The 11604-nt window shown below is 45.4% G+C and overlaps 1 protein-coding gene across 2 annotated transcripts in view; it reads right to left on the bottom strand.

Annotated features, from left to right (window-relative positions):
- Positions 1 to 1366: 1366 nt before the first annotated feature.
- Positions 1367 to 11604, bottom strand: part of LOC119922897 (myosin VIIA and Rab interacting protein) — a 229545-nt gene continuing 219307 nt past the window's right edge. For both annotated transcript variants that reach the window (XM_038742511.1, XM_038742521.1), the window contains exons 13-17: positions 10375 to 10536; positions 4916 to 5020; positions 4748 to 4808; positions 3636 to 3754; positions 1367 to 2547 (exon numbers count right to left, since the gene is read on the bottom strand). In XM_038742511.1, coding sequence (XP_038598439.1) covers positions 2515 to 2547; positions 3636 to 3754; positions 4748 to 4808; positions 4916 to 5020; positions 10375 to 10536 — 480 coding nt within the window. In that variant the 3' untranslated portion in view covers positions 1367 to 2514. The remainder of the gene's footprint in view (positions 2548 to 3635; positions 3755 to 4747; positions 4809 to 4915; positions 5021 to 10374; positions 10537 to 11604) is intronic.

Below are 11604 nucleotides of genomic sequence, written 5' to 3'. Positions count from 1 at the left end.
TTACCCTAACTTTGATTGGTCCAGATGGTCTCCAATTCTGATTAGGGCCGGGTTTCCAAATGGCAGAACTGGATTACCCAGGGTAAGTCAGGGTGGTTGTAATTTATTTATATTGATGCCTGTCTCCCCCTTTAGACTGTAAGCTAGTTGTTGGCAGGGAATGTGTCTGTTATATTGTCCTCTCCCAAGCACTTAGTACACAGTAAGCGCTCAATAAATTTGACTGAAAGACTGACTGACTGCCCTGGGACCCTGGAAGTGTGAGAACCCACATGAGGTTTCTGAGTAGGGGGGTGGTCCCCTAATCTTCATTTGTTCCATCTAGGGAAGGTGGGGCATTCATGAGTCTCTAGACTGTAAGCTCGTCGTGGGTAGGGGGCATGTCTACCAACTCTGTGGTATTGTACTCTCCCAAGAGCTTAGTAAAGTGCTGTGTACCCAATAAGCACTCAATAAATATCATTGATGCTGTGTTGGGGTGCTCTTCCCAAAATGCTCTCATATCCGGGTTCAGGACAGGGAGCCTGAAGATATCTCCCATGAATAGATGTGCCTTCAAGTCCCACCTTCCCGCCTGTCTCTCTCCCCTTCATTTCCGCTTTCTGGTTTGTCATTCTGGGGAAGGGCTGAAACCCAATTGTTCCCCTCATGGCCTAGATGGACAAATCAGAGCTGACCTGACCGAGCCCAGGCTCCCGCATCAAAACTTCAGTCAGTGAAAATGGTTTCCCCTTTCCTCTTAGTGGGTAGCTTCCTTTAAAGATCAGTTTAACCCTCAGAAGTGTCAAAGGGTCTCTATGGCTGGCCTTTCCCTACCTACAATCACTGAGGGGCCTAGTCTCTGGAGGAAGACTCCCATTTTCTTCCGGCATTGACGCTGTCAGAACATAGAAGTGGCATATTCTAGTGGAGAGATTACAGGGCTGGGAGTCAGGAGGGCCTAGTTGCAATCCCGACTCAGCCAAGTGCTTGCTGTGTGACCATGGGCAAGTCACTTGGCTTCTCTGTGCCTCAGTTACCTCAACTATAAAATGAGGATACCTGCTTCCCTCCTATTTAGACCGTGTGCCCCATGAGGGACAGAGACTGTGTCTGACTTAATTAATTTGTACCTACCCCAGCGCTTAGAACAGTGTTTGATACATAGTAAGTGCTTAACATATAATTTCATAAAAAAGACCAAACAAAAAAATAGACCTACTTAAATTGGGAGCCTGTGTCTGACCTAACTTGTATCTACCTTAGCTCTTAGAACAAGTACTTAGTACAGTGCTCTGCACATAGTAAGTGCTCAATAAATACGATTGAATGAATGAATGAATGAATGAACAGGACTTGACACATAGCCAAGTGCTGAATTGCCATAATTATTATTATTATTACTACCAATCTCCTCAGTGCTACACCCTAGACACCAAACATCCAAACTTCAAGTCCACCCCATTTCCTGTGCCAAAGTGTGAAAGAGGGGCAGGGAGATTCATGGCAGCCCATCAGGGACAAAACATTTGGCAGTCCTCAGAGCAAACTCTAAGCTAAAAAACACAAGTTTTTTAGGTCAGCTCATCCGTATAATTCATGACAGAAGCTGCTGTCGAAGATCACCCTCCAATGAATTCCACACTCTGCCCCGTTGTTGGGTAGGGACCATCTCTATATGTTGCCAACTTGTACTTCCCAAGCGCTTAGGACAGTGCTCTGCACACAGTAAGCACTCAATAAATACGATTGAATGAATAAATGAATGCAGCACAGTCTGAGACAGGCAATCCTCAGTTACTCCACCCAGACTCAGCCAATGTGAAATGAGGAGTAAAGGCTTCTGATTTTAGGCAGGGTAGGCCGCCACATCTTATTCTGGAGAAATTTGGTATAGGGGCCCTGAAGTACAAAATAAAAACCTTAACCAGGAGAGCAACATCTAGCATCAGGAGGGAAGTGTAAGAATAGATGTCTAAACTATTTGGTGGGAAGTGTTTCCTTAGGAAAATAACTGCCAGTCAATTTTCCTTTTTCTCAAAGTCTTGGGAACTAAATGTTCACTGCAGGTGCACTTTTAGAGAGTCTACCTAAAGAACCAAGGGTCTGGCAAGCCTCTGAGGGGATGACTGATAAGACTGTTTCTGCCATTTCCTCTCACGTGAACTACTGACAGATGGCTCAAGTGGACAAAACATACAGACAGCATTGGAAAGACAACGTACTTTTAAGGAAAATCGACTTCCGAAAAGTGCATCTTAAAAGCTGGAGCCTTGCTTATGAAACTCAGCATCTCAGTAATCTCCCTGGAGTCTCATGGGAAAGTAAGGCAGAGTTTCGAGGAGCAGACCACAATGCTGAAGACTTAGACAGCTTTCTCAGTGAGGTATCCATACAAAGCCCTAGGACTGAGGCATTGCGGGTTCTCGAGGGCCTGTTTTCTTTTGGATGTTCTTTGTATACAGTGGCTGCTAAGTAAAGGCACTAAGTGTACAGCCAGAGGCAGTGTGTTATTGGCAGTAGAGTTTGGTATTCCTAGTACATTACAGCAGATCCTTTAGTTGGGTCCTAGGGAAAAAAAAGAAATTTACGGATTAGCAGAAGATTTACTGCGTTTTTAGTACTTTTTGCCAAATTAAGATGATGCCTTTTTCACTGTTGCTTTCGCTGGTTCCTTTTCCCGACACCGACCCCACGGATGTTGTTATACCGGTAAAATGAAGAGTATCATTTTCCCAAGGCTTTCTTTGTGAACAGAGTCAATTTTGGCAGAAATTCTGCAGAACATTGCTAGGGAAGAATAATAATGATAGTTATGGTATTTGTTAAGCACGTACTATGTTCCAAGCACGAAGCTAAGCCCTGGAGTAGATACAATGGGATCAGACACTGTCCCTGTCTCTCACGAGGCTCATAGTCTAAGAGAGGGAGAGAGAGAGCAGATCATTAATACCCATTTTTAGAGCTGAGAAAACTGAGGCACAGAGAAGCTTCAAAGAAGATTCAATTGAGCTGGCAATCAGCTCTCCCTCTCAAACCTAACCTCACTCATCTCCCATGACAACCCAGCCTGCACACTTCATTCCTCTTTTGTCAATTTACTCACTGGGCCTCAATCTCGTCTCTCATATTGTTGATCCCTCACTGACCTTTCCTGCTCGAATTTCCAGCCCTTGCACTTCTGACAGACCACCACTTGCCCCACCTTCAGACACTACTGGAAGTCGTATCTCCTCCAAGAAGCCTTCCCTGACTAAACTCTCATTTCCCCACCCTTTTTGCCTTCCTTTCTGTGTCATCTATGCACTCGGGTCCGTACCCCTTAAGCATTTTGATACTAAGCCCATCCCCGGCCCACCTGCCACATATTCTTCTATTCTGCTCCTTCCCCTATCTGTAATTTATTTTCACGTCTGCCTCTCCCACTAGACTGTAAGCTCCTCAAGGGCAGAGATCTTGTCTACTTATTCTGTTATCCTCTCCCAAGCACTTCATGAAGAGCTCTGCCCAGAGTAAGTGCTCAGTAAATACCACTGATTGATTGACGCTATGCCTGCCTCAGGCAAGCAAGCTTGGAAGACCTTTTCGGGGGCGGTTGACCACTATCACGGAAAACAACCGAAGTCTACACAAACAGTGGAGGAGAGGGAAGTTACCATCAGATCCTGTGCAGGGCTTTTCCTTTCTTTCGTCCTTTGGGTCAAAGATCCTTGGAGCACAAAATTTCGATTGAACGCCTTACCGGTGGGACCCGGAGAAGCCTCCGCATTTTCATCTGAAAGGAAACGGAGAGGAACCGGGTGATATAGGAAGGCTAACTCAAGGGCATTGGTTAGAGGACAGAAATAGCCTGGATCTTGGTTTGTAGCCATCCTTCACTCTGCTTTGCTCGTCTGGGGTGAGATTGGCGACCCCGTGTGCAGAGCTCTGTACTGAAAGCTTGTCCTAGGCTCGCCCATGTTCAAACCCTCCGACCCCGTCTTGAATTCAAACTCCCGGACCATCCTAGACTGGAAGCTTGTTGTGGGCAGGGAACTGTGTCTGCCGTATTGTCGTGTCCTACTCTCCCAGGCTCTGTGCTCTACACTCAGTCAGCGCTCAATAAATACAATTGATTGACTGATTGATCGACTGATCCTGTTCCTTTTCTGTGCCCTGACTTCCCCTTTTGTTTCAGAAACAAAGTTCACTCTCTTTTCAAATGCCTGAGGCCCCACTGTGCAACTGGAGATGTACAGGGGAACACCGGAAAGTCCTTGAAAGGAGCAGGAAGGAAGACAGTCCTTGAGAAGCAGTGTGGCCTAGTGTATACAGCCTGGGGCCTGGGCGTCAAAAGGACCTGGGTTCTAATCCTGGCTCCTCCACTTGTCCACTGTATGATCTTGGGCATCACGTCACTTCTCTGTGCCTCAGTTATCTCATGTTCATTCACTCATTCCATCGTATTTATTGAGCGCTTACTGTGGGCAAAGCACTTAGCACTATACTTATATGTAAAATGGGGATTAAGACTGTAAGCCCCATGTGGGACATGGACTGTGTCCAACCCGATTACCTTGTATCTACCCCAGTACTTAGTTCAGTGTCTAGCAAATAGTAAGCACTTAACAAATACCTTAAGGAAAAAATAGAAAAGAAACAGTGAGGGCCAAATCCACCATCTGGAATGGCTTTCTCAGAGTTTTCTCAGCACCCAAACTTGGCTTCCTCTGCCTGTCTGGTCACATGGTTTCAGACGGTACCAACTGATCTGATTTTTCAGACCTACTTTTCACTGGTGGTGCAGGAAGCTTTCTCCTCTGCTGCCGTGATGTATCTATGGTTTGAACCTACAAACAAAACATAAGGGTCAAAGGCTTTCCTCCTAGCCCCAGAGACAGAAATCCCGGAGTGGGAGAGTTGTGGAGTGCAAGCTCTGGAGGGGACAGAAGGCTACCTGACTCATCTGCCTCTGATCCCGCTTTCTTCTCAGACGGACACACGGTGCCACGTTCAGACCTGCGATGGTCAGGGCTGAGATTCTGCTCTCGATATCTGAAATCTTTAAACAGAGGGGCAGAGGGGGGGAAAGACAGTGAGAGAGGAGAGGTGGAGAGACAGAGAGGAGAGAGATGAGAGTGAGACAGAAAGATTAGAGAGGAGAAAGAGGAAAGAGAAAGAGACGGAGAAAAAGATTAGAGAGGAAAGAGAGTGGAGTAAGATAGAGAGTAGAGAGAAGGAGAGAGATTAGAGATGAGAAAGAGGAAAGAGACAGAGAGGAAGATTAAAGAGAAGAGAGGAATATGATAGAGAAAGAGTAGAGAGGAGAAAGAGGAGACAGAGAGAAAGATCAGAGAAAGAGACAGGTGTGCAGGAGAGAGAAATATTAAAGAAAGAAAGGAATGAGATGGAGAAATATTGAAAACAGAAGGAGAAAGATTAAAGAGGAGAAAAAGAAAAAGAGACAGAGAAAGATTAGAGGGAAAGGAGAGACAGGAGTGAGGCCAAAAGAAATATTAGCAGAGAGTAGTGAGACAGAGAAATATAAAAGGAGGAGAAAGATTAGACAGGAGAAAAGAGACAAAGATGAGACAGAGGAGAGATAAGTGAGCCAGAAATATTAGAGATAAGAGAGAGGAAAATAAAGAGGAAAGAGACAGAAAGATTAGAGAGGGGAGATAAGTGAGAAAAGGAGAGACAAAGAAAGAGAATAAAAGAGACAGAGACATACCAAAGAGAGAAAGAAGAGAGAAATATTAGAGAGAGAAGGTCAGGCAGAGAGACAGAGAGAGATCAGACAGTAAAGGAAAGGGAGAGGGAAAGAGTAGGGAACAGAGACAGAAATAGAGAGAAAGAGAAAGAAAAAGGAATGAAAGAAAAAGGAAAGACAGAGGGAGAGAGGGTGTTAAAATATTTTCTGGTGTAGAGGAAGCATCATTAATTGGGTGCATAAGGAATTCTCCCACCTTCCTTCACCTTCCCCAAACCCCAAACATACAGAGATCAGATCTCCACAAAGCAGGTGATGGAACTTACCCGAGTGAAAATGTAGAGGATTGCTGCTTCGTTCTCCCCGCCTTTAGCTATGAAAAGTGACCTTTAGTCATAAAAGGAGATTTGCTACTGGGTGACGTGAGCCGCTGAGCTGATTATTCCCTTCCCCACCTTGAACACACAACTACTGGTTAGAGGATCCTGGTTACGAATGACCCAACGGAGCTGGGCAGTTTCCAGCCCACAGTGCCCAGGAAATCATCATCATCAATCGTATTTATTGAGCGCTTACTATGTGCAGAGCACTGTACTAAGCGCTTGGGAAGTACAAATTGGCAACATATAGAGACAGTCCCTACCCAACAGTGGGCTCACAGTCTGAAAGAGGCTCTAAAAGAGGAAATGAGGCCACTGGGCCCTGTCTGTTGGCTCCTAGCCATGTCCATTTCCCTCCATGCTCAGTTCAGTTTCTCCCAGGGATGTTGGCCATGAACCAGGAAACGATGGTTTTCTGCTCCTGCCCCTCGTCTGGGCCCAATGTGTTCTCGGTGAAGGGACGGGTTCCGTGATGCTCTCTGCTTGGGTACCCCTATAAAGCCATGCCCATGAGCTTGTTGTGATGCTGTGGAGATCCACAGATGCTCAGATGTTCACAGTTTCCTCCTCTCCTGCCAGTCAACCGGGCATCCAGGGGATTTCAGCAGGGGCACGGTGGGTGAGGGGAGGAGGGCAATAAGCACGTGTAAGTTTCCCCCAAGGATGCCTGAAGTGTCTCAATTGATCCATCATATTTATTGAGCACTTTCTGTGCACACAACACTGTCCTAAGCACTTGGGAGATCACAATGCAACAGAATAGGTAGACATGATCCCTTCCTAATAGGAGTTTACAGTCTACAGGGGGAAACAGACATTGATATTTATTTATTCAAATTCATGTCTGTCTCCTCCTCTAGACTGTAAGCTCATTATGGACAAGGGACGTATCTGCTCATTGTCTTGTATTGTTCTCTCCCAGTGCTTAAAAGAGTGCTCTGCACATAGTAAGTGCTCAATAAACACCACTGATCGATTGATTGATAAATAAATTGCAGAAGAGCTGTGGGGCTGAGGGAGGGGTGAAAAAAGGGGGCAAATAAAGGGAACCTCAAACCTTGAGCAGACCTCAGCACGTCAATCAGTCAATGAATCATTGATATTTACTGAGCGCCGGGTATTTCAAGCCTCTCAGAAACTTCCCCTTCAATCAGTTGCTTAGGAGTTTATTTCCCAAAGGCTTCGCAGAAAACTCATTTTCCGACAGCCCTGTGCCCACCCGCGTTCTTATTCTGTTATATCGTTATGGTGTATTTTCCCAAGTGCTTAGTACCGTGCTCTGCACCCAGTAAGCGCTCAATAAATACCATTGATTGACTGATTGCCTACATGCTTGCTGCTGAGGAAATACTTTGTGTGGACGATGTTCTGGTTGCCTGCACAGAGGGAAATGCGATGAGAAGGCAGTGCAGGTCTGGGCTGCCCTCCTCTCAGGAGGCTTTGAGGAGTCTTAAAATGCAGAATGGGGCAGACTGTATGGGGATAGTCTTTCCAGTATGAAACCTTTGAGGGCAGGACTTCCTGGAGGTTAAATCAGACAGTTGTACTTAATGAACACTTGCTGTGTGCAGAGCACTGTATTAAGCACTTGGGAGAGTACAGTATAACAATATAACAGATGCATTCCCTAATAATAATAATAATAATAATGATGGCATTTATTAAGTGCTTACTATGTGCAAAGCACTGTTCTAAGCGCTGGGGAGGATACAAGGTGATCAGGTTGTCCCACGGGGGGCTCACAGTCTTCATCCCCATTTTACAGATGAGGTAACTGAGGCACAGAGGAGTTAAGTGACTTGCCCAAAGTCACACAGCTGACAGTTGGTTGAGCTGGGATTTGAACCCACAACCTCTGACTCCAAAGCCCGGGCTCTTTCCACTGAGCCACGCCGCTTCTCCGCAATGAGTTTACAGTCTAGAGGAGAGCAGATCCTTGGGCTGTTATAGGGGTCAGGCTAGAAAGAATTCAGAATATGGAGAAGTGGTGTGGCCTATCAATCAATCGATCAATCAATCAATCACATTTATTGAGACCTTATTATGGGCAGGGCACTGTACTAAGTGCTTGGGGGACAATACAGCAGAATTAGCCAACACATTCCCTGCCCATAATGAGCTCACAGAAGTGGAAAGAGCATGAGCCTGGGAGTGAGAGGATCTGGGTTTTAATCGTGGGTCTGCCAAATGTTTGCTGGGCAAGTCAGTCTTGGGCAAGTTACTTGACTTCTCCATGCCTCAGTTCTCCTGTTCTCCCTCCTACGTAGACTGTGAGCCCCATGCAGAACAGGCCCTGTGTCCAACCTTATTCACTTGTATCTACCCCAGGGCTTAGAACAGTGTTTGACACATAGAAAGGGCTTAGCAAATACCATTAAAAAAAAATTACACCTCAGCATCCCCACTGACTCTTGGGAAAAGTGAAGATGTTTCTGTGGGTCACTGTCAAATGTCTGGCTTCCCTTTGGGGTGCCCAGGCATTCAGCTAGATCACCCTCTCTTCAGATCAATCAATCAATCAATCAATCGTATTTATTAAGCGCTTACTGTGTGCAGAGCACTGTACTAAGCGCTTGGGAAGTACAAGTTGGCAACATATAGAGACAGTCCCTACCCAATAGTGGGCTCACAGTCTAGAAGGGGGAGACAGAGAACAAAACCAAATATATTAACAAAATAAAATAAATAGAATAGATATGTACAAGTAAAATAAATAGAGTAATAAATATGTACAAACATATATACATATATACAATGATCAATCAATCAATCGGTTGTAACTATTGAGTTCTTACTGTGTGCAGAGCACTGTACTAAGTTCGTGGGGGATTACAATATAAGAGAGTTGGGTGAAACGTTCCCTGCCCATGATGAGTTTACAGTTTAGAGGATTGCTGCTGTGGCTTCTCCTTAGACTTTGGAACAGATTATTGCCACAAACAAGTGGTCTAATGGTTAGATCACCCGCCTGGGAGTCAGAGGACCTGGGTTCTAATCATGGCTCTGCCACTTGTCTTCTGTGTGACCTTGGGCAATCACTTAACTTCTCTGTACCTCCATTCTCTCACCTGCAAAAGGGAATCTCAATGCCTTTTCTCCCTCCTACTTTGACTGCGGCGTCATATGTGGGGCCTAATTATCTTGTATCTACCCGAGGGCTTAGTACAGTGCTAGGCACATAGTAAGTGCTAGACAAATATCACAGTTATTATCATTATAAAGGAAAATGGCATACTTGTTTTACAAGGTGAAAAGTATCCTGGACCAGTAACGCCTTTGTGACTGTAATTTCTCTTTTTTTATGGTATTCGTCCAGTTCATTCATTCATACATTCATTCAATCGTATTTATTGAGCATTTACTGTGAGCAGAGCACTGTACTAAGCGCTTGGAAATTACAAGCTGGCCACACACAGAGACGGTCCCTACCCAACAGCGGGCTTACAGTCTAGAAGGGGGAGACAGAGAACAGAACAAAACATATTAACAAAATAAAATAAATAGAATAAATATGTACAAATAAAATAAATAAATAAATAGAAAATTCCTGAGCAGTTCTTACCATGATCATCATCATCATCAATCGCATTTATTGAGCGCTTACTGTGTGCAGAGCACTGTACTAAGCGCTTGGGAAGTACAAGTTGGCAACATATAGAGACAGTCCCTACCCAATAGTGGGCTCACAGTCTAAAAGACTACTACTACTACCATGTGCCAGGCACTGTACTAAGCAATGGGGTAGAGACAAGCTACTCAGGTAGGACACACTCCCAGTCCCACAGAGGGCTCACATTCTTAATCCCCATTTCACAGATGAGGTAACTGAGGTCCAGAGAAGGGAAGTGACTTGCCCAGGGTTGCACAGCAGACAAATGGCAGAGCTGGATTAGAACCCAGGTCCTTTTGACCCTCAGGCCCGTCTCTATTCACTAGGCGATGCTGCTTCTCTCATTGTGGGCAGGGAACCTGTCTACCAACTTGGTTATATTGTACTTCCCTCCTGCGTTCAGTTCAGCGCTCTGCACATGGTACAGCAAATACTATCTCAAACCTCTCAGAAACTTCCCCTTCCATCAGTTGCTTAGGAATTTATTTCCCAAAGGCTTCGCAGAATACTCATTTTCCAACAGCCCTGTGCCCAACCGCGTTCTTATTCTGTTATATTGAGATGGTGTATTTTCCCAACCGCTTAGTACCGTGCTCTGCACCCAGTAAGCGCTCAATAAATCCAACAAATACTCTTGCTGATGAAGACGGCAGATTTTAAATCTCTGTTCTGAAATTGCCGCCCACTGGGCGAAAGGCGGAGGGCGATGACCTTACCTGCAGCTCCGCGTCATGGACTTGGGCCGCAGCCGTGGCTACTTGGTCCTCTAAGTCGGCCAGCTCCGACTCCGTGGTCACGCTGTTGATCCTGCGGGCGGCGTTCTCCAGGTGGTTCAGCTGGCCTTCCAGCCCGTACACCGTGCCGGCCGTCAGGTACACCTGAGGGAACAGATTGGGGGCTCCAGAAACCGCTCGGGAAGCCTGGGTGGCTGGGAGGGTTTCACGGAGAAAGCCAAGGAGGAAAAAAAAAAATCCCGCCTGCCCCTATAGGCAAATAGATAGAAGTCCGTTCATTCATTCATTCAATCGTATTTGTTGAGCGCTTGCGGCGTGCGGAGCGCTGTGCTGGGCGCCTGGGAGGTGCAAGTTGGCAACATATAGAGGATAGGAGGCCTTCCCAGACTGAGCCCCTTCCTTCCTCTCCACCTTTGTCCCCCTCTCCATCCCCCCCATCTTACCTCCTTCGCTTCCCCACAGCACCTGTATATATGTATATATGTTACTCTATTTATTTATTTATTTCACTTGTGCATATCTATTCTATTTATTTTATTTTGTTAGTATGTTTGGTTTTGTTCTCTGTCTCCCCCTTTTAGACTGTGAGCCCACTGTTGGGTAGGGACTGTCTCTATATGTTGCCAACTTGTACTTCCCAAGCACTTAGTACAGTGCTCTGCACACAGTAAGCACTCAATAAATACGATTGATGATGACTGTATATGTTGCCAACTTGTCCTTCCCAAGCGCTTAGTACAGTGCTCTGCACACAGTAAGCGCTCAATAAATACGATTGATGATGAAGACAGGAATGAATAGAAAGGAACAAAAAACAAGAAACTCTCTTTCCACAGATCCATGGATATACCACACTGGTTGGGTCCAAGCTAGAAAATTCACTGAATTTGCTCTATGGTGCCCGGAGTTCATTCATTCACTCATTCAATTGTATTTATTGAGGGCTTACTGGGTGCAAAGCACTGTACTAAGCGCTTGGGAGTGTACAGTGCAACAATGTAACAGACACATTTCCTGCCCACAGCGAGTTTACAGTCTAGAGGGGGAGACAGATATTAATATGAATAAATAAATAAATTACGAATAAGTTCATAGGTTGAGATCATGTAGAATAAGTTGTGACTGCTCCAAGTACTAAGAAGAATTTTAATCTGATAAAAGTTGAGATCATGTAGAATAACAGTTGTGACTGCTCCAAGTACTAAGAAGAAT

This window comes from Tachyglossus aculeatus, chromosome 2, assembly GCF_015852505.1.
Source record: "Tachyglossus aculeatus isolate mTacAcu1 chromosome 2, mTacAcu1.pri, whole genome shotgun sequence".
NCBI lineage: Eukaryota > Metazoa > Chordata > Mammalia > Monotremata > Tachyglossidae > Tachyglossus > Tachyglossus aculeatus.
This window is presented reverse-complemented; position numbering and strand designations above follow the sequence as displayed.